Below are 26,432 nucleotides of genomic sequence, written 5' to 3' on the forward strand. Positions count from 1 at the left end.
GAGAGTTGTGACTGCAGGAAGAGGGCATCCGTGGGCTGTGAGGCGGGGGCCACCTTCAGCAAAAGACTAGAGAAACGGGGAGAACGCTTGGAGCTGCCGGGTCGGGTCAGCCTGCTCAGGTAAGCTCCGAATGAGCCAGGCCTGCAGGACGATGACAGGACACACTTTGGGAAATGACACCGAAAGGGAAGCTCTGTGCATCCAGATCCACACAAATATTGCTGGAGCCCGCCGGGACCTGACGCATTCAGCAAATGATTGTTTTATGTCCTCTGACCTTTCCAAGGCTTTATGGATGGTGGATAAAATGGGAAAAAAGGAATTCATTAAAAAGCACCCTCTAGACAGCCTGCCCGAAGTGCCTGGCCCCTGGGCCAGAGCTACGTCAGGAGTGACCACGTGCAGAGGGTGTGGGGCGGAAGTTGCCCTCTCTTGGCCTGGGGGCCTTCAGACCACAGGGACCTTCGGGGTGACTGTGCCCAGTGCTCCCCTCACCCACAGCAGGGGCGGGGTGCCTGTCAGAAGGGACTGGGTCTGGTGCTGCCCCCTGCAGGACACCAGTGGGGTGAGGGCCTCACATGCTCTGCCCCCTGGCTGCTGGGCCTCAGATTCGTGGGCAGGAAAGCAGAGCTAGTCATCTCACTCTGGGGCTGGCATTTCTCCACCAAGGGGCCTGCCCAGGTTTGAGGACACAGAAGTTCCACTGAACTCTGGTATTTGCAGTGGCTCCTTGGGAGGCCTTCAGAGTTAAGGGAAGCCTCAACACGGGCGTCTAATCAAATGGGACTGTGCCTTCCTAGGAAGAGGAGGGGAGACCAGAGCTGGGACACGCATCTTCCCCTGAGATGCCCTGGTCACCCTGGGAACCTGCAGAGACCCCTCCCACAAGAAGGGGCCCACTGGATGCGGTCCACATCTGACACTTCCCAGGCATGGTGCGGAGCTGAAGAAGCCTTCATTCCTTCCCACATCTTCGGTCTGTGGTCTTGAGCTTCAGCAACTGAAGGGACAGGAACATGTCTGCAGGCAGTGTGTTTCTGGCCATCCTGCACAGCTGGGGTCGGCCTTGGAGTTCTGCTTCTCCGAGCCTGGGCTGTGGGCCCTGCTGCCAAGCAGACCGAGGCTGCGGTGGCTGTGGTGCTGTGCATTCGCCACGCAGCACCTTCAGGTCTGTGGTTTCCAACCTCTGGGGCCATCTCAGCCTTGTGCGTGCTGCATGAGGGTGGCAGTGTCCAGTCCCACAGATGCGGTGAGGAACGTGGCGGCCTGGGTCAGATCGACCCCCGTGCAAAGAGGGCACTGGGAGGCACCTTGCTGATAAACTTCCATTTGGAGACCTTGTATAGGAAACGGTAGGTCCCAGATCAGAACGGGCTACGCTGCCAACACAAACTTCCAGCGTTTACTTCACAGTGTCAGTCTGACTCTCAGGAAACGGCCAATTGTCACAAACTCTCCACAAGAGCTTCTCACAACGCAGGAAGAGCAGCAATGCCACGCTCAATGGCATTTTAGGAAACTACCGTGGCAAATGAAGGTGTAAGAGAATGTACCGGAGAAAGCTTGTCATCTGTGGGGCTGATGGTGCTGTCAGCGCCATTGTGGCTGTTGCGTCTCCCTGGTGAGAGCAGGGAGGAAGCTGTGAGGGACCTGTGCCTTCACAGAGCCCAGAGACATGAAAGGAATCTGGTGTGCAGAGGTTCTGGCCACCGACGGCCTCAGCCTCCGTTCAGCAGCTCTCCGGGGAAAAGAACGTTTCATTTGAATTCTTGATGGAAGCTGGCATTTTGACAGAAGAGTTGGCCCTAATGCAAAAATGAAGTTTCCATGAAAAAGCACCTTTCCGGTGAGGACCAATTCTGAGGTCTCAAGCTGACAAAGGCAGAAGTGTGCTTGTTTCTGTCCAGTTTACTTGAGAATCTTGAACCATGCATTGTATTACATTTTCAGTGGAAAGACCACGTTCTCTCTCTGTGTACCGTGTCGGGGGCTTCCGTGATCGCTTGTTTGGGGACACTGGGCCTCGGTGTTGCTCAGGAGCAGACACCAATGTGTGCTGGGGCTGTGACTCGGGAGCTTTACGGACTGGGGCTCAGGCTCCTCTACACACCCTTCAATGTCTCTCTCTTGCACCCAGGCAGATCTCAGTGTCCTTACACATCAGCCTGAGAAGATTTCTCAGTTAACCCCACATAGCAAAGGATCTTCTAATGTTCCTTTTGGAATTAGTTAAAGGTTCATTCTGTATCTGAGACCATCTGGAATCATACGCGGCCAACATTCAGGTCATTTGCCAAGACTTTGGTAGTAAGTTAAAACTCAAATTCCAATTATAACACAAGTTGTTTGTATGTCAGGATGGTCGTAACTCAAGGGTCCACCGTATTAAGCAGCAGCTCCTAAGCCAGCCTCTGGCAAATGCTGCCTGCTGCTGCGGCGGGGGTTGGGGAGCCAAGCAGGACTGCATGCCCAGGCAACAAACGCTTTATTCGCATTTTCTCCACACCTTCAAGGCCTGACTTGAGGGCAGCTCTGGAGTGCAGATGGCTCCATGAAAGCTCCAGGATCCTTCTTGGGCTTCCTGGCAAGCCCTCAGTGACTGCCACGTCCTCATTATCCATCTGCCCCACCTCAGATGTTGGTGCAGCCTTCCTGGGCAACGGTGACACCTGGCAGGACTTAGCTAGGGAAGAAGCAGCACAGGGACCCTACAGTCTTGTTGCAGACTCACACCGTGATGGTATTAGAGACACCACAAATATAGGAAAGGCAAAGTTGTAAAGGTTGAATATGTATACATTAAGTGCTAGTATCTTACTAGTGCTCAAAATAGCCTCTGCACTGGAAAAGATCCCACTTGGGCTTGTGTGGTCCTCTCTTGAAGTCTGGAAGTTGTTTTCTCGGGAATATTTCAGTTCTGGTATCCTTTGACTTGGTCGTCTTCTTTTCACACCTATTTTCCTATGTCTGGTCTTTGCTAAATGTGCTACAATTTGCTTTCTGGAAATTCCCTGTCAGCTTTTCTTTAGAAGAGACAACTCACCAGATACAGGGAGCACCACCCCTCGGTTGCCAGGGAATCAGAATGTCACCCCAGAGCCACCAGGAGGACAGAGCTTATTGTAGAGACAGAAGTTGCTGCTTTTTGTGGAGAATAGCACACGCTGATTAATTCTCTAGAAGACTCTGCAAACTCTGCCTTTATTAATTTATTTAACTTTTTTTGAGACAAGGCCTCACTCTGTAGCCCAGGCTGGCCTTGAACTGATGGCGATGCTCTTGCCTCAGCCTCCTCTGTGCTGGTGTCGAGGCGTGCGCCATGATGCCTGGCTGTGCTCTGCTACTGTTTTAAAGGCCCACATCCACTGTAAAGTTTCCCTCTTCAGCAACTTTTCTGTTGGCAGTTCTTCCTGGCATATTGAGCACCCACTTGGGAAAGAGATAAAGCCAGAAGAAGCAGTTTCTTACTTCCGCAAACAGCACAGCATAATGAAAATAACTACTTTTGTTATTTCACGCAAAAAGGCAGAACAAAGAACATCTTTTCAATCACTTTGCAAGATGTGCTTTATTTGGAGTCAGCCCTGAACCCAGACCACACATGATCACACTTTTTACATATTCTAGCTCATTCAATGATTCTTCTCAGAAACTGTATTTTTAATATGGAATGAAAACTACATTTCAGTCATAAATGTTTCATGCTACATTGTTATTTCAGGAGGAGGTTGTATTACCAATGATAATAATTTAAGAAAAGGCCATTTTTATTTCCCCAAGCTCAATATACATATTTCTTTCATAATTATGAACTTAAAAAACCCATCTCAGATGTAAAAATGTTAATTGGAATATGTAAACTCTTTGATATACCTGAAAAACCGGAAGGAAAATGTCACATACTGGAAAAACCCTTGCCTTAAATCATCAAAGTGGGAGAGAGCGTGTGGAAGGCGGGGTGGGGCGGGAGCACCCGTGACCCGTGGTGGGAGAGGCACCTGTCCCTGTTCCCAGCTGGCTGTCTCCATGTCCTGTTCCCATCTGCTCTCTGGCCAGAGCAGGAGCCATCGGAAGCAGGCGGCCTGCACTTCCTGCAGGGTCCCCTGGGACCTCCACCACGCAGGTGGCTGCATATTGGTTTTGCTGCTTTTCTTGATTTTTCCTGAGAAGTCACTGGTGTTTAATGGAAAGATTTCTTATTCATCTTCAGTTAAGATAAGGCAGTAAGAGTATCTGTAATGTTATCTTTTTGCTTAGAGTGAGGCTGGCTTTCTGCAGGCGTCTTCGGGGGCTCCCGGTTCCCTCCCTCTTGCTTGGGAACATGGCCAGGATCCTGCCTATTACTGCTGCTGCAGATTTGGGCTGCTGAAGAGTACCGAGCTCCTTCAGTGCATCCCCAGCTGGTTATGAGCTGGCAGTGGCCTCACAGTGTTGCCCCAGGAGACACATGGTCCCCATAGGGTGAAACACGACCTCTGTCCTTCTTCCTGCTCTGTGTGTCTGAGAGGAGGAACCTATACCTGGATCTTCCATGTGCTCAATCAGAATGCAAGACACCATTGATAAAACATCAAGCAAGTAGCCCTAATTCCAGAGAAAGGGGATTACAAAGAGTATCTTCAGCAGCGCCTCCACTTGCAAGGAAGCGCGGGCTGCAGAAGGAGGTCAGCTCCCTTGCTCACCCATCAGGGGAGAAACCGATGCCATGGAAGTAGAAATGCGTAGCTCTCAGGAGAACATTGTGCTTTTGTAAAAACAAATTCAAACGTTAGCACGACTTGCAGTTCGGGCCCACACCGTCAGTTTGTCTTCTCTCTGGTCCATTTGATCATTGTCTCTGGTGAGCGGTACAGGAATATTAACTTGGCATAGAGATCTTCTTCTAGTTCCAGTTCCCCTGTCTCTCGAACTAAAAAAATATCTGTGCATAACTTCAGAATCCGATCCACATTCGGAAGCTCTTCGAACATGATGGAGTGGGAGATGCCGCTGAAGAACTCACGGACAAACTTCCCAATCACCAGGACGACCGAAGCGTATAATCCCATGATGCTGGAAAAGAGGAAGCAGGTCCGCACCAGGCAGTTAGCTACGGCCCAGGAAATGCGGGAACCATGTCTATCCGGGAAGACGCGGAATGCGACAGAAATGCCACAGTACTACCAGACTCTCCTGAAACTAGCTCTTTCCCTTTAACGACTCTGCCTTTTTCAGAACTTCACTCTTAGAATACAACTCTGGGTGGAAAATGACTTCTTCTGAGGCTAACTCTGGGAAATACATTGTTGACTCGTGTCCGGTGGGAGACGTGTCTCAGCCCCAGTCAGGCCATGAGGAGACCGTCGGACGTGCTCACAGTTGACATCTAATTGGGCCATGTGCTAAGGGTCAGAGGGCAAGGAAAGCAGGAAATCACGCCAATCACCAGATTTAAACACTAAATTTCATCAAGCAAGGACATAACAGGAAGGCACACAGTGAAGAAGCCATCCACAGTCTGGGGTTGTGTGTGACATTAGATGTTCTGATGTCTTTGAACCTCTGGTTCCCTTTTTTTCTTTGAAATCAAGGGGTGAGGCTATGTGAATTTTAATACTGCAGCTATACAACTTGAGAATTCTAAGAAACAAGGCATTCTCACCCACCACCTTGTAGGGCTGAGAAGCAGATGTGTGACTGCTGGGGACTGAATGAGTCCTTACCCGTAGCCGGCCAGGAACCCCAGGCTGGGCGGGCTGACCTTGTCGTTGAAGACCATCAGCTCCAAAGCCTGAGACTCCTGGTCATATATCCTGTTGCCAGTCAGATTGAGGACCCACCACTCACTGTTGGACTTAGTCGTGTTGTCTCTGGACAGAATGATGGTGATATTCATGAAATCTTTTTCTGAAAAGAGAAAAGCCAAATCAAGTCAGCATGAGAGGTAAGAGTTCTAGGACCGGATACAGCCGGCAGCTCTCAGGTGGCCGGGCCTGCTCACTGGCTGCAGCACGTGGGTTTGGGATGAACACACTGATCACGCTACCAGAGACAGCACCGGCCCCTAGGTGTGGGCGTTGTCTCTTTTTCCATGAAGGAGCTTGGTGGCCGTCATGCACGTGTACAGGGGAGTCGGAAGGTCCACCCCTAGCTGCCGTGCCTAGTACTCCAAACAGTTACGAGGACATCTGACCCAGTCACTGACTTCTGGTACAACGGACCTATTCATTAATATTCTCCACCTCCTGGAAGCGCTGTCAGGGCCAAAGACTGTCAAGTTGCACATATCATTGTTCCTTATCTTCATGGGAAAATACCACGTGTGCAAGCATAGTTTATGGTCACACAGCAACTACCCTAGGTCCGGCATGTTCGGGTCTCTCCACTTAGGCAGACCACTGTTGGCTGGTGTGACTCTTGAGTGTTTCAAAGAAGGAGTGACCTCTGAGCCATGTTCGGCTGGGTGAGAACTTCAAGGTGGGCAGGTGGGATGGGACTGGCACTCATTTCAGGGAGGACTGGTGGCACGAAGCTCTGCAAAGCTCTGAAATTATAACATATGGCCAGCGAATGCTTCTGCTGGACCATAGGGTGAATGCAAAACAACAGCAAAAGACGGGGCAAACGAAAAACAGGGCTATACAGTGCATGAGCTTTCTGAGAAGATTCCAGCACCTGTCCTGGAGACAGTGCCTCCACTGGGAAGCGTGGCAGTGACTGTGAATTCTGCAAGAGAGCAAATCACGTTTGTCTTACTCCACGATAGCTTTCAATCCTAAGAACCTAGGACAGTATTCGGCAGAAAATGTCTTATGGATGGATGGATGGAAAGATGCATGAGGGGTAAAAGAGTGGATGGACAGAGGGACAAATGAAGGGATGGATAAGTGGAAGGATCAATGGATGAACGGATGGGCGGATGGAGGGACAGGTGAAAAGGACAGCAGGACACTCCTGAAGCTAAAACTCTGAGCAAGAATTAAAGCTCAGGGCACTCAGGAACAGGGTCATTCTGGCTCTGACGTCCAGAGACAGGTACAAGGGGAAGCATCTGGTCCTGCCCAGACCCAGGTCTGGATCTAGTTCTGCCAAGTACTGGTTGTATGACTTTGGCTGCGTAAGCCATACCCTGAGCCTCAGTTTAACCTCCAACCTGTGCTACCTCTACCCATGGTGACCTCACAGACAGGCACGAACATCAGTGTGGGGGAGGAGTGGGAAGCACCAGGGAGCTCAGTGACATTGCAGGTGGCGTCGGGGAGTGGCAGGGGCTGGCCCCAGTGCAGGCTGACCTCTAAGGGCAGGGAGGATGCCCCCTTCGTCGAGCCCGCAGGGAAGGAGGAAGGGCACTGTGAATACCCGGCATTTCCCAAGGGGAGGGAGGGAGCTCAGGGAACATCTCCTGGACAGTGGAGATCGTGCTGGAAGCCAGCAGGTCACTGGCCAAGACGCTGAGGCAGGGAGAGCTTGAGGGCAGACAGAATCATCCTGAGGCCTGCTTGTGAGCAATGTGTAGTCTCGCAGTAAACAGTTCCAGAAGAATTTCTGAGTAAAAGGGATAGGCCCAGTTTACCTCACAGTGACAGGACGCATCTTGAGAAACCTGTCGCTAGACAGCCATGCCATCGTGCAGCCGTCACACAGCACTGACAGAAACTGATGGTGTCCTGCCTCACACCCAGGCTACACAGTATATGCCATCGCATATACTGCACGTGTGTACACCCCACACGGTGTACGCCATGTCACGTGTGTGCTCAGCACTGGCCGGACACCTCAAGGCACAGGACTGTCACCCAGGGACATCGCCTGCTCACCCTCACTGTGACACTGGAGGATGATGCTAGGTGCCCGACAGCCCTCAGGCCAAATCAAGACAATGTCACATTGCCTTTTACTGTTTCTCGGGAGGGAGCAGCGAGAAGGATGTTTGAGGTTGCTGACAGAAGCGAGTGAAGAGACTGGTGCACTACCACCGCGGCCCACTAAATCTAGGCCCGATCATCAGAGGCTGCTTTGGCAAAGAGAAAGAAAACAAAGAACAGGGCTCAGAGGTGTGCACAGGTACACGAAGGTTTTTGGTTCTTTTCACACAGGGAAAGTAGCTTGATAAAGGCTCCAAGTATGAACTGTTGAAACTGGATAAAAATAAGATTTTAAAAAGTTCTGAAGTAAGTTCTTGTTCCTACCTGATAAAAGCTGCTTTATAGGTTTTGAGTTAGAGTCGCTCGGTGCTTTCACGTAATATGGGTATATCTTTTCTATTGTCCTGTGGTGAGAAAAAAGCACAATGAAGTTTTAGTTAAACTTTATTGCTATTTTTGACCTCCTATCAATGATGAAAGTCTTCGTAGACAATGCAATACATCAGCATCTGAAGCTGTGATACTCAGAATCCCTTGACGCTGAGTGGATTCATGGCTCCCATCCAGATTCACAAGTGAACTCAGCAGCAAGTCAACGGCTGCAACCAGGCTCCTGGGTGTCCCAGGTCTGTCACTTGTTTCTGACACCAAGGGGTTCTCCTTCCTGCTAGAGCTTATCCATAACGCTGCATGCTCTCCTGCTGGAACTGTAGGACTTTGGGGTTATCTATGATCCTCTGGATGGCATGAATGAATCTGGTAGGAGTGAGGGAAATGTGGGACTTGGACTCCAAGCTGCATCTGCCTCTAGAACCCAAGTGTTCTCATCTGAAAACCACAGAGAGGATTGGATGATCTTCAAGAACCCTGAACTTCAGCAATTCATGAAGAACACCTTTTCATCTGGGGACTTTCAGAGACTATGTCCTGGTGGTCCTTATGCTGAACACATTGACACAGGGCCGGGACAAACCGCAGGACAAAACTGGAGGCTGCTGGTGTATGTCAGGAATAGGCTGTGTAGCAGTTTTAGATCAATATCATTGCTTCTTTAATTTTGTGATGATGGGATTGACCTGAGCCTGCTGCAAGTGAGGCAAGTGTTCAATCACTGAGCCACATGTGGGTCCAACATCATTTTTTCTTGCTAGCTCTCATACTGGATTCTAAACCTCACAGCTCCTGTCTGAAATGCAGCACATACAAAATGCAGCTTAAAAAAAAAACAAAAACCCACGGTGGGGCTGGGGATTTTGCTCAGCGGTTCCAGTTCCATGGCCTGCCTTGAAAGCGCAAGGACCCGAGTTCGATCCCCAGTACCAAACAAAACAAAACAAAAACAACAACAACAAAAAAAAACCCACAGTGAATGCTTGAACTAAAGAAAAAACCTTTTATGACAATAAACACCATGTTGCCGTGGATCCCTCCCCAAGTCTCCCCTTCACTCTGAACACCACCCCACTGTTCCTGCCACTTTCTGAAGCAGCTCTGCAAGTTCTCTTTCTTGACTGCCTTGTGCTGTTGGGGCTGCTCCAACGTCCCGAATGATTTAAAACCCTTTCATGGTCATTCTGACTTTGGGGAAGAGCCACAAGTTCCACAGTTCTGGATCGGATTGAGGACACAATGTCACATCTTTAGGAGCCTGCCTTTCCATTAGTTGGCATTTGACAGCAGCATTCATCATATTTTCGATCACACCTTGTAGACACTCACAAAAGAGGACTCCCAGAGTGTGCTCAGAGTGAGGGGAGGGTTTTGAGGAAGGTTCATGGCAATATGTCTTTTAACATAATCATTAAAACAATTTAAACATTCACTATTTTTTATCACATTGTGTACATGATGAAGTAACATTTTGAAGTCTAGTTTTTCTCCTCAGTGTTTGCTGACCCTTGTGCCCCCTGCCCACCTGACCCCAATTCAGTCGGCTTGGTATTCAGACCCTGGCAGGCAGGAGGCACAGAGGGAAAAAGTCTTCTCTGGCCTTTGGTGCCTATGGCCAGCCAGGAACAAGGTCTCACTGCTCCCTGGGCCGCTGGCTAGAGGCATTTGAGGGGCAGGAATATGGGGGACAGCAGGGCTCCCTCAGAGAGAATCTAGCTGTTCCCCTTTGGAGTGTGGTGAAACAGTCTACACTGCACAGCGTGTGGTCCACAGACCCTCTCCTGAGAGCCCGCCATACAACTACCTGTGAATTTGCGGGAAGAGGTGCTATAGCAGCCAGCCACCCTTCTGGCCTGTATGCAGATGTCCCCAGAGCCTCAAGGGCTCACAGGTGAGGTTTTCAAAGGTGGCTGGATCTAGGATACTGACGCTTAATTAAGAATATGACCGTGGGATGAAGGGTGCCCAAGCTAGTGTGAGTGCTGCCCCAGGGCGGGTAGCCTGGATGGGACACAGGGGCAGAAAGGGAGCTGCAGTCCTCACTGCTGCCGTAGCTTCCACTTGGCCGCCTGCCACCTCCTGCCCCCTCTGCCAGGCCACCCTGAAGCAGCTGACTGGACTGTAACCTCTGCAGACTGTCAGCTAAAATAAAGCTTTCCTCCTTTAAGTGCAGGTGTCAGATATTTTGTCTCAGGAGTGAGGAAAATAACCAAGACCCCCATGGAAGCCATGCTCACTGGGAAAAAAAGACTTACACAGGTGTTTTTGAACTTTCCGTGTCATTGCCAGCAATCATTTTAGCTATACTCTCTCGTGTGACATTTTTAAGAGGAAATGTGAGTTTATCTGTTGCTATTTCTGCTTTTGCACCCAGAGTCATGTTTCTGTGAAGAAAAAGAAAGAAAGAAAAAAGCACAATGTCAGTGAATAGTCAGAAGTCTGGGAGAGATTTCAAACGTCACTCGACTCCTAATTCTAGTCCCCTCCCCAGGGCTGCAGGCCCACAGTTGTCACCCCAACCCCTCCTGTCCGTCTCACCTCCATATTCATCTTTGCAGGAAACCACATTAATAAAGCCTGGGGAGGCCATAAACACTTTTGAAACAAATGGGGACGGCATGGTCTGTCGGCTGAGGGAACAGTGAAACTCATGTTCTAAAAGGAATGTTCAATCAGAAATTGAATCTTAAAAATATTTAGCACTTCAAATAAAAAACTAGGAGGTAAAATTTTGGCAGTTAGCACAGAAATTGATGAGAAATTTGGGACACTTTCAAGGGGAAGAAGGAGATTAAGGAGTTCTCTAACTCTGAAAACCCTCACTGAAGAGCGCTGTGTTCTTGTGAATTTACTTTGGAGTCCAGGAAGCTTTCTTCTGTCTGCTCTGTGAACTAAGCAGTTGGCAATGCACACCTACTGCCTGCTGGTGTGGAGCCCTGAACATCAAGTCCTCGATGGCAGAAACCTGGTGGTCAGCGGCAAGGTGTCCGGGGCTCTCACTAAAGTACTGGACACCAACTCTGCACGAAGGAGCTCTTTCTATGATGCACTCTGTCCCCGAAACTGCAGACAAGGCAGAGGCCGTGTGCTGGCCTGGGCTCCTGTCGTGGGGGTGACTCTCAGCTTGCTCTGCCCCTCCTGGGTGCCAAGGGGCCCTGAGACCACGAGCTGAGGGAAGAGACCTTCCAGGGCTTCGCTGCTGGGCCAGGGATGCAAGAGGTAACCCCAGCTCCAGGGGATGCGATTTCTTTATTACCGAGACCAAACTTCAACCTTTTATGGAGATCTCGGTTCACCCAGACTGTTTTGTTTTATAAATCTTCACCCTCTTTCTCGGCTATTTATTTTTCTGTCTTGTTCACAGAACTTACTGCCAGCCACCTTCTAAGAACTGAAGTCAAACGTATATATATATATAAAGTAAGATGGTCTGGTCATTGGTCCCTGGACAAGTCGCTGTTCAATCAACAAAAGGGCTGGCTTTGGCATTAGAAGGGGCTTCTCAGGGATTAACTATCGTTCCACATCCGCCTAACCCTCTACCCTCCTTCCCCCACCCCACCGGAGCTGCGCCTGGGAGAGAAACAAACGATGCACGGAAACACAGTAACTACCTCTGGATACTCCATGAAAAAACAACAGAGAAGCTACTATTGGGGTCCGTGAGCTCCTGTATCATTTTCTGCTTACTGGGAGGGCTGATGGTCCACAAAGAATTTGAGTTTCCTTCCAGTTCTGCTACTGTTATATCTTCTCTTTCATAATTTTCCAGAAATTGCATAGCACCCTGTATGCACACAAAAGCACAGGCATAAATAGATCTCGGATCCGATGCTGGGGAGACAGCAGTGACTGCCTGTTACTGACTGCACAGAGGATTTCCTCCCTCAGGGGCCACCTGTATCGTTCAGACCTTAAGCCTCCACTGTCCTTTGTCCCCGATCCCCAGGCACCCTCCTACTCCCTTCCAATGAAACAACCAAGGAGAGCCAGGTCACTGGGAACACTTTTCCTTCCACGGAGAAGAGTGCTTATCAACAGAGGCAGCCCACCTTCTCATGAGACAAACATTTCATTCACCCAGGTATCCCGTCTTCAAAGATCCCTTTTGGCAATGCGCATTTTTGGTACAGGAATGTTATCTGTTTACCTAATCACTCCCTTCAATTAAAAACATTATCTGAAAAGTTACTTTTGATGATGAGAACTACTGTCTCATTTCATTGAAAGCTTCAGATGTAGAGAAAGGAACACATAGTATCAGGTATAACTCAGCTACTAGAGCACTGGCATTGTTCTATATAGCAAGGGATGGATTCTGGCTTTTTACCATTAAAAAAATAAGTCTATATCCTTCTAATTGATGTAACTTGAGAAATGGTCACGGTCACATTCTTTACAGTCTGTGTAATGGTTATTTTTTATTACAATGGAAGTTGCTTGAAGAGTTCCAGCCAACAAAGCACACACATGAAGTAAGAGGAAAGCTCTCCCTTCCTGGGACTGTGGGCACGTGACCAGTGTTGCTCAAGTCCCTTTAACACCTCCATCCTAGTCTGCTTCCCCTACCACTCTTTGCTGAGCCCTCAGACTGCTTCCCATTTCCATTCATATAGACAATGCATAAGCAAGTACTTACAGATCACTTTTCCAAATTTTGAATTACTGTCTTAGGGTAGATTCCCAGAGTGGACCTACTGATCCAAGCATCAATATCCACCACAATTTAAAAAGTTAAAAAAATGGATCCATACAGATTGACCTTACATTAAAACATTATAAATTCAAATTATGATTTACCACCATTTATATCCAAGAACACAGATGCAACGTACTTAGATGACCACAGTGGCCAGGACCCTGCCATATAACTGATAATCCCAGAAAGGTTCCCCACCCTCTCACCGCAGGTGGAGCAGAGCAGGAGACAGCCTGTGAACTCCCCCAAACAGAAGGTCTTCCTAAAGATCCATGATGTGTGTTTACTTACGGTGTCCCTAGAGAACTTTTTTATAAATGCAGCAAACCTCTGGCTGTCCATGACTTTCAGCTGGCTTTGTTGGGCACTCATTGTGAAAATCGGCTGGAAAACAGAAGTACACAGTGCTGTCAGTGCCTCCCAGCTCTTCTTTGTGTCCTGGGTCCAACACTGACCTTGTCCATCAGCCTGATTCCCGGAAGGTAGCTGGCCTCAGGCCTCTCTTTCTGAACCGGTTATCCCTGTGCTGAAAGCCAGATGGAGCAATGCTTTCTCTGCGCACCTCAATGCATATGTAATAGCGTGATGGATGGCCAGCATTTAGCCAGGGCATTTGGGCCAGCAGTTCCCTCCCCACTAAATATCCGAACAGCCACTCACGCAGGAATTCGGTCTGGGAAGGGTGGGGGCAGGTGTGCTCCAGGTTACCTGGTACCCTCCCAAGGTGATCGTGACAGAGACGTCCAGGGGCTGGTTGATAACCCCAGCGACAGACTTGATCAGAGACATGAAGAGCAGAGGAAACCAGACGATGCAGATGAGCAGGACGATGATCATGCCCCCCATGCCGTACTTCACCACTTTCTTCTTCTTCTGGCCCCGTGGCTGAGGGTACCTCTGCAGCGGAAGAGTTCAGAAAGGCTCAGGCAAGGCCGACTCGCAGCAGGCGGGAGAGAGGCGGGTGGCAGGGGTGTGGGCCCCTCCTGATCTGCTCTGCTGGCTCCGACAGGGGCACCACCATGGTGTCCAGCCTTGAAACTGTGCTGAGCCCGCCCTATCCGTACACCTGCCCAACGCTGCCCTCAAGCTACCCTATGCGTTCTGCTGGTGATGAGCCTGCAGACCAACGCATCCCTTATCCTGCTGGATAAACCTGCTTTTAAGGGATCACACGAGAGAAGACATTTCAAGTTTCGGAATATTTAAAACCTGTGTTTTCAACCCTCCTGCATGTGCACCTGGAGAGTAGGAAGATATTACTCTTGGTTTAATCCTGACCACCCTGCCCCAGTGGTTCAGGCCCTACCATGAGACGTGCCCCACCCCCAGCACCTCCAGGCTGAGTTTGGAGGCCGAGAGCGGGTGGAGGGCGTGATCTGCACTGCCCTAGGGGTCGGTGCTGAGACTGGGCTGTGCTGTGTGCGGAGGCGGTCAGCCCCTCCAAACTTACAATGAGACACCCAGAGGTGGGCCAGGCAGGCCCCACCAATGGGGACCAGAGCTCTCTGTGAATCGATGCATTCGGGAGACCAGGGACGAGGGGTAATGGGTCATTTGCAGTGGGTCTGCTGTGCCAGCCGGCTACGTCTCCTGTGTGCTCCTGTCTTGCCATGTGACGCCCGGGTCCAGCACAGGCCTCTGCCCGTGAGAGGGCAGCACCAGGGTGCAACAGAACCATGAGCCCCAACAAGCCTCCTATGTGAACTCCCTCCTCCTGTGCTCTGATGCTACCAGCAACAGCAGGCGGCACATACAGACTCCCCATTTACTGGTAGTCAGCCCACCCCGCCCTGCACTGGGCTGATCTGGGGCGCCTATTCCCCGAAAGGAGCCCACCTAACCCAGCAGATAAGAAAAAGAAGAAACAGCCCCACATTGGACCTAAGGGGCACCGAGCTGAAGGCTGCGACCTAGAGGGGCCGTGGGCTGTGCCTGCCCTGACTCGCCATGGCTGCCCGGCAGTTCTGGAACAGGAAAATGAGGCTGGGCCTGGTGTGGGTGGCGCCACATGAGCTGTCCAGGTCAGGGGCAGCCTTCGCACCAGCGGGTGACACTGTTGGCTGCAGTGTTGTATTTAAAACTTACTGTTCTGAAAGTAAAACTGGAATCTAATACTTGAAAATGTGGAATGTATGTCCCGACAACATCTATGTGCATGTGCAAGTGTGCGCACACACATACACACAAACACATAAACACATGCTCGGATTTCAGTCTTCTCTCAAGGAGGCGAGGGGAGGGAAGCAGGCATCAGCACCGCACCGTGCAGGGTTCCATGCGTTAAGGAACTCATTTTGCCTCTGCCAGGGGCACAGTGCACTCCTCTCCCCAAAGTGAGGCCTCAGCTCCTCTCCAGGGCCAGAGGCCATCATGAACGCCGCAGGCCCACCCTTCCTCCTTCGCTTCTGCTCACGCCTCCACACTCCCTGGGCTGACGGAAGCCCTTGTGGACGGCCACCTTCCTGTCCCGGGTTGTCCCACAAGCCCTTTCCTAGGTGAGCCGGCTCCTTGCCAAGTTTCCCAGTTTGCCATTCCTCTCACGCATTCTGACAGCTGCCTAAGGTGTCTGGGGAATGGCTGGTGTGGGTTTAGATTCCACACCTGAGAGGGTATGGAAATGGCTTATTTTGGCTCACAGCTCTTGGGGAGTCAGGCCAGGGGCTCTCAGCCCGACTGCTATGGGCCTCTGATGACCCGGCACATGCGTGGGAGGGGTGGCGGAGGGGTCTGTCAACCTCATGGTGGCTGAGAAGGACCTGTGTCTCAGTGTCTTCCAGGACACGCCCCAGTGACCTGGCTTCCTCCCACCACCAGAAGTAGCGCCACAGTCTGGCAACCCAGCCTTTACTACAGGCCTGGGGGACACGCTGGACCCACACCGTGCTGTGGCTGCCCGGAGCTCACTGGAAACAGCGGGAGGAGTGGCGGGAATCGAGGACTTGCCCACCACCATTTTGGCTCCCAGGAAATCGCTCCTGCTTCACAAAGTGTGTTACACAGATCTTATCACAGAGCTCACGACAGAGACAAGGAGAAACGGGCTCTCGCTGTGGGACAGCTCCCGGAGGGGAGAGATGCGCTTCGAACTTTGTGAGCTGGAAAGGCCCATGCGAAAGGGCTCAAATCTAAGCTGTCTTTGAACTGGCTTTGACCAGCAAGGGTCCTGGTGGGTGTAGCAGTGAGCAGCTGGAGTCTTGGGTACCCATGACTGGGAAAAGAGGCCGTGCTTCCTGAGGACACTGTCAGCTGCTGCTTCTTTAGGTGCTGTGTCTGCAGACTCAACCAATTTTGGGTCAGAACTATTTGGGGAGAAACTGCACTTGTACTGAACACACGCGGACTTTTTCCGGTCATTATCCCCGAAACACATGGCACAGGACCTACTGACACAGCACGTGCACTGCCTGAGGTGTGTGAATGCTCCGGAGCTTATTCATAGTGCACGTTAGGTTGGGTGCCATGAGTGCCAGCACCAAGCAGTCTTATGGATGGGACACGAGCATCTGCAGTCTCTGGTATCCGTTATGGTTTCTGTCCCTAAAGCCTCACACGCTCACAGGTGGGGCTTGTGGAGGGTGACTGAATTACTGGGTTTATAGATCATCTGTGGCAGGATGTGGGGTGTGGTAGGAGGAGGCAGTCACTGTGGGTGGGACCCAGAAGTTATATCTCCTCCCTTCAGGCTCCCTTCTTGACTCTGCTTCCTGTCCCCATGCTGTGAGCAGGTCTCCTCCACCAGGCCCCTCTGCCATGCTGTTCTGCCTTCGAGCCAGCTGGCTGTGGACTGAATATGAGCCAGAAAAAGCCTCTCCTTCCTGAACTTGTGGGTGTCAGGTATTTTGTCCCAGCAGTGAGGACTTCACTGAGAGTCCCCAAGAGGGATATCGGAAGCAGTCTGTTGTGGATCCTGAGCGATGGCTGCACACCTAGAGTCCCAGGGCCAGACCCAAACTCCAGGCCAGCAGACGAAAGCAGCCACAGGACGGATGCAGCAAGTCATCCTATGGTGCCAGCTCTGCCCAGGGTGTCGTGGACGGGGAAGTGAGCATCGTCTCTGAGCTGTTGGGAGGGCTCTGTGGGAAGCAGTGCACACTGCTCTCAGGCTGTGAGCAAAGCACTCTGGAGCAGGAATGCTAAGCTTGGACCTCCAAGGCCCCCACATGCTGCATGTTAGACTTCCCCGAGTGGTGCTTCTGGGAGGTGGCAGGGCCTTTCGGGAAGGCAGGGCCTAGTGGAGGTCATAGCTCGTTGGGAGCACACCCTGGAAAGGGCTTGTGGGACTTCAGTCTCCTGTTTGGCTCCTCAGTCACCATGAGGTGATGGGATGCCTCTATCATGCCCTCCTGCCATGATGCTCTGTGCTGCTCCAGGACCAAAGCCAACTGGTCATGGGCTGCGAGTTGACGAAAACCTGCTGCCTTTTTAAGTTGATTTATCTCAGTTTACAGTGACAGAAACCTGATTAACCCATGAAGGAGGATCTAGTCTAAATTATTTTCTGTGTGACCCCGTGTATGCAATTGAACATTTTTGTGGCATCCAATTCTATAATGGAATAGCCTTAGTGATTAGAAATTTCTTTATATTCCACTGAAATTTGCTGGTGCTTTTGACTACTTAATTCTGCTTTATGTTTTGTTTTTCCCCTCAAATTAATTCTAGTTTTGCTTTTCTTTCCAGTACTTTCAGATGTTAAAAGTAGCTATTATTAAAAAAATAGCTGCTTTACCCACCCCTCATATTTTCCTACTTTAGACCAAATGATTCTTGTTTCTTCCTTCTTTTCTCACAGCTCATGGTGTCCAGACCTCTCTGTCACCCTGGTTACTACCCTCAAGGTCCTCTATGGACTGGATCTGGTCTTATATGCTAAATCTTAAACAAAATTCTACAAATAGCAGTAATTTTACTCATATTTAAACCCACATATTCTATCTAAAAGAATAAACAAATATTTGTGTTTCCATCTCCTTTGCACAAAGAGTTCCAGTGCCCATGCCTCTGTAGAGAAGGCCTCAAGAGGTGGAGGTGAGCCCAGGCCACCTGGCCCATCTGTTCCTCCACGCCACCCCACTGCCCTGAAAGACACTGAGGACTTATGGGCCATGCAGCAATGCGTCCTTTCTTTTTAAAATACAACTACAATATACTGTTGCCCAAAGAAGAAAACACCTGGACGCTGTTGCTCAGGAATGCAGAGGAAGTTAAAAATCCCCAACTCCAGGGCTCCGGAAGTCAACCAACAGTTCTATAGACCAAGATGGTGTTTGTTCCCAGCCTTGTAACCGAGCTTCAACTGAGAGAAATAGACGGGAAGGTGCACTTTCCTCAGCGTCCTACCTTCTCCGACTCCCGCCAGCACTTCAGGATGAAGATGTGCGCGTAGATGTCCTCCACGCAGATCCAGCTGGACAGGCTCAAGGTCGTGTCTGTCCACACCCAGTCCATCACTGCCCTCAGCTCGGTCAGAAACGGGACCAGGCGGAACCTGCCCGAGCCACAGCTAGTCAGTCAGACATGGGGGCAGCCCTGTCACCATCCTTCCCAGGGGCTCCTGTGATTCTTACTGTTTGAATCCTGAGACTCGTGTTTGAAACCACACTCAGGTGACTCCCACAGTAAAACCCAGCATGGAAATAGCTGCTAATCCATGGAAGATTAGTGCTTTTCAAGCTGCCTTTTCCCTGATGTCTGCCCGCACTGGGACTGCGGTTCAAGTAAGTCTGAGGAGCGCTCAGTTTCTCTCTCACTTGTTTGCATTATGAGCAGTGTTTGGCTCAGGAGCACTGCGTTGCTGTGGTGATATCAGTGAAGATTGTTCACTTGAGAAGGAAAAGCTGAGGGCAGGTGGGGGAGGGAGAGGGAGCAGGGAATGCCCTGAAGCTGGGGCCAAGGACGTGTACATCCCACACAACTGGGCTCTCACTAAATAAAGCCCTCTGGAAGCGCCCTTCGCCCCTGCTGTGTAAGGCACCATCCCCAGCTCTGCTTATGCTGAGGAACAAATTCTGGGAAACAGGAGAGGCTGCCAGCGAGGTCACCAGGGGAAGAGCAAATGTACTGTGTCTGAAGAGCTAATTCACCATCAGGGCCATGTGAGTTCGGCTGGCAGGGGGCAAGTAAGTGCCATGTACATGCTCACTGTCCACAAATGGTGCCACAGATGTTTTGGAAAAGTTCGGACTTGAAATACTCTGTGACGTCATTCCCAGAAACGTGTTACTACTGAAGGATTAGGGAGCTCTAACTTTCATCATTGTAGTGCTGTCACAGTAATTAGGCAGGATACTGAAATAAAAGATTAAACAGGGTGCGGGGTGCCGCACCCTGTCCAGCCGTGTGATCACACCCAGGAATGGGTTTAAGCTGTCACAGCTGCTCATGGCCAGGACAGAGAGTTCCAGGACGACGGCGTCACCGTCTTCTCCTTCCTGTCTCTTCCCAGTGGGACACACCGTGCCTCTGAGCGGCTCAGCTGGTGACCACAAGCAGTGTGCTTACCCTTGGAACAGGAACAGGTTGACATAATTGTAGCTCTTGGTGAGGAAGTTCCCGAGGACACGTGTCGGGTAGCCGCAGCGGATCTGGTAGGCAGACAGTCCGAAGTAAACACACTTCACGAAGTACCAGAGCTGAGCGACCAGGTTCTGGCTGAATTTCCTACAGAATGTAAGAGTGCGGGACGTGAAGGAATGGAATATGTTTCTGTTACAAGAAGATACCAGTTTAGAATTGAATCAAAGCGAATTTCCCCTCTGCCATTTAGTCAATTCTAAGAAATTCTCTGTACATTGTGGGTCACTTGTAGGGCAAAAGAAAATCCAATAATTAACCAAATCCTGTAATCATGTACGTTGTTCAGTTGCCATGGCGGTGATTACATTAACTCACTCTTAAGTGAATCTACTAATAAATGTATTCTTACAGCGTAAGTGAGGCAGCGACCACACTCTACATTAAAGCTTATGAAACAAAAAAGTATGTGTTTGCTTGACGGGGCTGAAGACCTGGAATATGCAGAGGGGGGACGCTGAGCAGAGGGCTCTGTTTTCTCCTTCACGGCACCGTGGACAGGCACGAATTAACAAACTTCCCAAGCCTGGCTGCAGGCCGTTGGGAGCTATGGCCTCTGTCCCTCAAGACACCATCCTGTTCTCTGAAAACCCTGCCTGCTTCTGGACAGCTGTGCCAGGCGCCCGATCTGCCTTCGGAAACCGCATCCTGGCTGCAGACCAGGTCTTTGTGTAGCGAGCAGAGACCCATGTGCTGTGCAGCTTTGGAGAGCGAACTTGCACCTGAGCGACTACACTAGGAACCCGTTTCCCAGGGTTGATGAGCTTTGGAAATATGTTCCAGCTTTGATAAATGCAGTGTTTTTGCAAGGGTCTTCAATATGGTCAGTGCACATTTTCAAAAAGAATGAAGACTTCTGACACTTTAGCATCTTTTTGTCCTTAAAATTAGGAGCAGCACTTGAAGATTTTTACACAAGCAATGTACATCTCTTTGCGTTCTCCCTGGATTTCTCGCTAACTTTTAACTTTGGTGTTTTGTAAAACTGACCACAGTCCCTAGACTACCAGACTTACTCCATAGGCCCAACCTGACCGCGACTGCGGTGACTGCAGGGCAGTGGAGACAGGGAATACAAAGTGAGTGTCTCCCAAGCCCTGGTGGACACTGCGTGATGTTCATTTCATTCACTGAGTGCCCTTGGGAGGGACTTGTAAAGACGGGATGGATCCGTCCTTGTCTGTCCCATATCTGGCAATCAGAATTTAATGAAAATACGTGGACGGAGCTTAGCGGCAGACCTCGTGCTTAGTGTGTGACAGGCTCTGGGTTTAAGCTTTGCCACAATCAATCAATCAATCGATCGATATTATGGAGAAAAGTGAAACAGTGAAGTTACGCTTGGCACTGACCAGTGGGCACGCCCCTGGCCAGCTTGCTTACTTTTTTGAGTCCAGTTTTCTCAGACTAACAGGAGAGGAAATACAACGAGAGTTCTTCCGAAGGGTGGAAGCAATCATGAAGGTCGAGGAGCAGAGCCCTATCCTGCTCCTGACACACTGTGGATGCTCACTAAGGATCCAATACCACACTGCCCAAAGAAACAAAAAACGCTCACAGAGACACTCAGGTCTTACAAACCAACTAATCCCTGTCCTGTGTCGGTTTATTGAGAGTGATCGGAGCAGAGTGAGGGAACAGATCTCAGCCTGCTGACCTGACTGGGTGTTCACCGTCCTCATGATCAGGGCCCCAAAACCAGGAGCAGTCGAGGCAATGACCATGTTCGCCACTCCAAACATCCTCGCTCCCGAGAGTTGTCAGGAGCCTCCACAGTCTTCCTTCTCTCCCTTCTCCCCACACAGCAAGCCCTGAGAGAGGCCTCCCACCGCACCGTCATCTGCATTTTCTAACGTTACATTAGTGCGGCCTACCACGCCTTCGTCACCACCCTGAGATTCACCCCACTACCGAGTGATCAATACTCCTTTCCTTTTTGTGGCTGAGTCGTGTTCCAGGGTAGGTGCACCCCAGAATGTGCTTAGCCTCTGGCCTCTCCACGGACATCAGGGACGACCGCAGTAAAGCTGCCACGAACCTTCATGTGCACGTCTGTGCGTGGACACAGGCTTGCATCTCCACACACACACAACTGCCAGATCCTAGGAGGTGAACAGAAGCCCCCGGGAGACGCCAGGCTGCCTCTGCCAGCATGTGAGTGAGCCAGTGCTGGGCGGTACAGACACTCTGTGACAGCACTCGAGGGAGAAAAAGGAAACTCTGGATGCCAGTGTGTGATGGTCTCATGGTAGAAAGTGACGAGAAGCAAGACTGCCAGTGGCGTGCTGGCAGACACCACAGAAGGCTCACCAGCCCTCTACATCTTGCTAAATATACCCAAATCGGGTGCCGCGAGCCGGTGGACTAGGAAGGGTGTTCAGGGAGCTTTGAAGGTGAGGTCCAACAGACAGACGGCCTCTGGTTGGCGTTCGGTGCTCATCACCCTATGTGCCTGGATGCAGGGTGGGCTGTGCTTGCTCGGGGGTGGCACTGCTCCTTCAGCTGCCCTCCCGCCCCGGACAGGGAAGGGAAATGAAGAAGCTGGGCAGGCCGTGAGTCAGGGCAGCTGTGTTCATTCAGCCACAAACAGACACCTTGGCTTTAGCCCACTGGGCCCACAGCAGAACGCTGCCACAGAGCCGAAAGCTGGTACATTCGTGTGGGTTTAAACCACTGACTGCAGTAATTTGCTGGGACAGCAATGGACAGCAGAAGGCAGCCACATGGCAGCATGTTCTGGAAGCGTGGTCTCTGTGGGGTCTGGCTGGGATGTGGCAGGGATAACCAACTATCCGCATGGCACAGTGAGGGGCCGGGCCTGGCCACCTCAGACAAGGCTGGAAAAATGGGCGGGCGCTCCCCGCAAGGCAGGGAGACCCACGGCGCCCAAAGTGGGGTCTGCGATCTGGTGTAACCACGATCAGCTGATGGATTGGGGAGACTGCTTCACTCCACGGGGTTCAGCTGTCCTAATCTGTAAAACTAGACAGCAATTTTAAGAATTTTCTGAGGATTACAGTCTCTGAAAGTTGGAGGTGCTGTGGAGGCTGGTGGAGAGGGTCTTCTACTAATGCTCTGATTTATCAGAAAAAATATCCAAATTCATCATTTGGTTACCTTGGGTGTTACATTTGGTTAATTTCTCTGATTTAAGGGATAGATATAATTCAATATTTATAGAGCATATTATTATTTTAAAGAATAACAAGATTCATAACATTTTCATGAAGAAATTATAGTATTTTTACAAACAACGGCCTTGATTTGAATTATCCTTATAATCTGAGCTCTATGGTATGATCAAAATATTCAGAGAATATTCAGATTTTTGAAAAATTTATTATAGTAAACGACATATTGCCATTAATGCCTTTCATAATTTTCCCCCTCACTGAAAACACATTGACTTTGTCACCCTTGCCACTTTCTGAAGCCTTTCTGGGAATCTTTCCTGGGGGTGACTCCAAGATGTGATAAAAAATATGTCAATGTCACTGCTGAGTGCACCAACAGAAAGGCAGCTCCCAAGTTACGACGGTGGCCTCCTCTAACTGTGCATTCTCCAGATCTGGTTCCAGGCAATTTCCAGCTCTTCCCCAAAGTCAAAATGACCAGTGAGGGAAACATTTTGAATCCATTCAGGACATCAAGGCAGCCAGGACAGCAAAGCTAAAGACACTCAGGAAAGGAGACTCTAGAGCTGCTCCAGAAAGTGGCAAGGAGACAGGCTAAGTGTGCTCCAAGTGAGGGTGAGGATTTGGTGGGGGAATTGGTGGCAATGTGTCTCTTACTGCAATAAATTTAAGAGAGAAAACTAAATATTCACTGTGTGTTTCAATCATACCTCATACGCTTATCCCCTCTATAGAATGTGGAAGGAGAGGCTACTATGCTTCTGGGCATTTTCTAGTAAGAATATTTTATTTCTTTAGTTTGACCTCAGCCTCAGCAGCATTTTCCTAGTTCCTTTTCCTGTTAGAATATGTGCATCCCATCAGCGGATTTTGGACGCAGTGATCCCTAAGGTGCCGACACCCAACAGTAGAGTCCCGGCGTGCAAACGAGCACAGCGCTGTGCTCAGCTTTCCTCCTCAGGACGGCATCTGCTTTCGCTTCCTGGAGAGCCCCAGGAGTAAAAGCTCATTTCCATTACTTTGCATCCCCACTTCCCAAAGGAAGCTGGCGAGCCTGGCTGTCCACAAGACCCAGCTGGGGACAGCGCTCAGCTATGATCAACGATCGAGCTTGCTGCTCACCAGGACGACCTTCCCCGGCGCCTGAGGGTTTGAGACGGGGTCAGAGCTGCGCCAAGAGAACCGCCTCAACGGGGGTGGCCTTGTGGTCAGGTACACGGCTCCCATGCCAGCGGCTGGTGATGGACACAGAGCTGGAGGAAGCGACAGCCCGCCCCATCCTGCCACGCCACCCCGGTGGCCCTCACAGCTGATGCTCCTGCCCACAGCCATCACTTGTTTTCCCTGAATTGCTGGCCGTTTATCAGTTCACACAGGAAGCATTAACTTGGGTGTGTGATGCAGGTGCGGGGTGGGACAGCCAGGAGGAGCGGGGACACTGGGCTGAGGTGTAAGGAGGCAGGACCGGACAGTGCTGGGTGAGAGACAGCAGGGGAGGCCACACCGGGGCAAGGAGGCCAGGGCCCTGGACCCAGGGGGAGACAGCGGCCCCCAGCCTCCCTGCTGAGGCGCTCTTGTCATCTCACCCAACCTGACCCGCAGCTCAATTCTGCCAGCAGCAACTGCTGTGTGGACGGAGGGAGCAGCAGCGCGGGTGAGGGCTCCCTTTTCCTAATGATGTGGAAACCACGGCCCTCCTGCTGTCTCTTCTTCTGCCAGTTAGCAGCCTCGGTTTCCCCATCAGTCCTGTCTGACACAGTCGAGGCCCTCTCGCTCCCGAGTGTGCCTGCAACCTTGCCTGGTCAGGGAAGCTGTGGCTGCCCACTCTCTGAAAGCTGTTTCTGTGAACTCAGATGAAAGCCAGCTAAGATATCCCAGAGGAACCAACTTCCCACGTGCTCTGATTTCACAGGTTCCAGCCCCGCCTGCAGCCCCCGCTGCTGTGGATGCACCTGTAGCCGTGACCCCCGGGAATCTGCCTGCAGGGGCACCACGCCCCCAGCCCTCGATGCTCACCTCTCTGTGACGCCAGGGAGGATGAAGAACATCCAGAAGTGAATTCCGAACACGAGGATGACCTGGAAGATGACCTTGCCCAGCACAGTCTTCCTGAGGTACAGCGCACGGTCCACCACCATGGTGCCGAACTGGATGAGCACCATCACCAGGAACGGCCCGGGGACCTGGTCCTCGGACAGCGAGGAGGTAATGTCTGCTGCGGCTGAGTGTTTCTGGGGAAGAGAGTGGCATTGGTGCCGAGGCGCCTCTCCGGGACGGGAAGCTGGTGCTCGTCAGCGGCCAACCTACCCCGAAGGCCCAAAAGCCGAAGACGATGATGACGAAGTCCACGGTGTCGGCCAGGAACATGAGCACATACACGTCGGTCACAGCGCTGTAGTCCGGGTGGATGAGGTCATAGAAGAACTGCCGGATGGGCACGTAGATCTGCAGGGTCCTGTGAAACAGACCCCACGAGCTGCTTCTGGGGCGCAGGCACTGAGAGGGACTGGGCACCGTCCCCACCACTCCCTGTGCCCGGCTCGGGCTGCGTCATGCCTGACTCTGCCACACTGTCCTTGTAACCTGAGCCTGCTGCAGCTTCTGCAAGGCTGGGTGCTAAGAGGACAGAGGACACTGGGTGGCGGGGAGAGGTGGCCCTAGGGAACACGTGGGGTGCTAGGCGCCCCGCTTCTGTCTCTTCCTGTCCTATCCTTCCCCACTGAGCCTCCTCTCTCCAGCCCACCCTGCCCTCCCTGCACACCCGACTCTGGGTGCCACCAGTTCTGCTGGTGGCCTGCAGGTGCAGCCCGGCTGAACCTGGCGGACCTGCCCCTCTGGTGTGGCCCCCGCAGGCACAGGGGACCAGCTCTGTGCCCTGATGACCCAGATGTCTCTCCATGGGCACCCTGAGCACATCTCTGAGCCCATCTGGCTCTGAACTCGTGGCCCTCTGCGTCTACCAGGCTGTGCAGTAACCACGGCTGGACTGCACCGTGAGCCCGGGAGTTGTTCACTTGCTGTGTTCAGATAGGAAGAGTGTGGGCATAAACGCTGTGTATAGGAATGCCATTGTGCTAGGTGGAAAATGATTTTTAAGAACAAGGCAGCCATGGGCGATTTTACCCCACCAGGGACCAGATGATGTTTGCTGCCCTCTGGCGACGGGGAGAGGACCAATGGGGCCCGCAGGCTTGGCCTGGCCGCCGTGCACTCACTTCCGGATGGTGAAGGCCTTGGCCCTGACCAGGTGCTCCTGGAGTTTCTTCACGTACAGCTCCCTCCTGCCCTTCTGCTTCACGCCCAGGACACCACTGCCCTTCTGGCTGCTGTTCTGGGTGCTTGTGCTGCCTGGGGGAGTGAGGGCGGGGGTGCTCAGGGCAGAGGAGCAGGTTTTCCAGGGGACCCCAGGCCTGGGAGCCAGGGGAGGCCTGGCCTGGCTGCTGGGTGTGTTGGGCACGGAGGCCTTGGACACTCAGGGACCCATCCCCTCAATTCTGGCCCTCGAGAAGCAGACCTGTGAGGCTTCACCCTAGGGGTGGCTCCGCCCTAATTGTCCTGTAACCTTTGTCCCAGCAGGAAGCACTTCAAAGAACAGCTTTTATGGCACCAAATAAAGCTGTGGCTTTTCCAGATGGGGCGTGCGACCCACACCTTTATCATAACCTAATTTCTCTAACTACACAAGGACTGTGTCTGCCCCCAAACTGGCCCTGAAGAGGGACACACACAGGTGTCTGGAGAGCTTCAGACTGTGGACCCAGAAATAAAAGCAGGGTGTATCTGTGCCCTGGC

General features: G+C 51.4%; 2 protein-coding genes across 5 annotated transcripts in view; one reads left to right on the plus strand and one right to left on the minus strand.

Annotated features, from left to right (window-relative positions):
- Positions 1-1,535, plus strand: part of LOC104872724 (disintegrin and metalloproteinase domain-containing protein 20) — a 6,874-nt gene extending 5,339 nt beyond the window's left edge. Inside the window, exons 2-4 of the mRNA XM_010639030.2 lie at positions 502-565; positions 1,055-1,352; positions 1,481-1,535. Coding sequence (XP_010637332.2) covers positions 502-565; positions 1,055-1,352; positions 1,481-1,535 — 417 coding nt within the window. The remainder of the gene's footprint in view (positions 1-501; positions 566-1,054; positions 1,353-1,480) is intronic.
- A 2,002-nt stretch (positions 1,536-3,537) lies between these two features.
- The window catches only part of Piezo2 (piezo type mechanosensitive ion channel component 2), a 301,778-nt gene continuing 278,883 nt past the window's right edge, over positions 3,538-26,432 (minus strand). For all 4 annotated transcript variants that reach the window (XM_010639029.3, XM_033757327.1, XM_033757326.1 and 1 more), the window contains 12 exons: positions 25,856-25,988; positions 24,948-25,095; positions 24,657-24,871; positions 19,435-19,593; positions 18,274-18,421; positions 13,642-13,830; positions 13,225-13,317; positions 11,849-12,021; positions 10,490-10,618; positions 8,169-8,248; positions 5,703-5,886; positions 3,538-5,052 (listed from right to left, as the gene is read on the minus strand). In XM_010639029.3, coding sequence (XP_010637331.1) covers positions 4,800-5,052; positions 5,703-5,886; positions 8,169-8,248; positions 10,490-10,618; positions 11,849-12,021; positions 13,225-13,317; positions 13,642-13,830; positions 18,274-18,421; positions 19,435-19,593; positions 24,657-24,871; positions 24,948-25,095; positions 25,856-25,988 — 1,904 coding nt within the window. In that variant the 3' untranslated portion in view covers positions 3,538-4,799. The remainder of the gene's footprint in view (positions 5,053-5,702; positions 5,887-8,168; positions 8,249-10,489; positions 10,619-11,848; positions 12,022-13,224; positions 13,318-13,641; positions 13,831-18,273; positions 18,422-19,434; positions 19,594-24,656; positions 24,872-24,947; positions 25,096-25,855; positions 25,989-26,432) is intronic.

This window comes from Fukomys damarensis, unplaced genomic scaffold (genome assembly GCF_012274545.1).
Source record: "Fukomys damarensis isolate Sample0158 unplaced genomic scaffold, DMR_v1.0_HiC HiC_scaffold_30, whole genome shotgun sequence".
Taxonomy (NCBI): domain Eukaryota; kingdom Metazoa; phylum Chordata; class Mammalia; order Rodentia; family Bathyergidae; genus Fukomys; species Fukomys damarensis.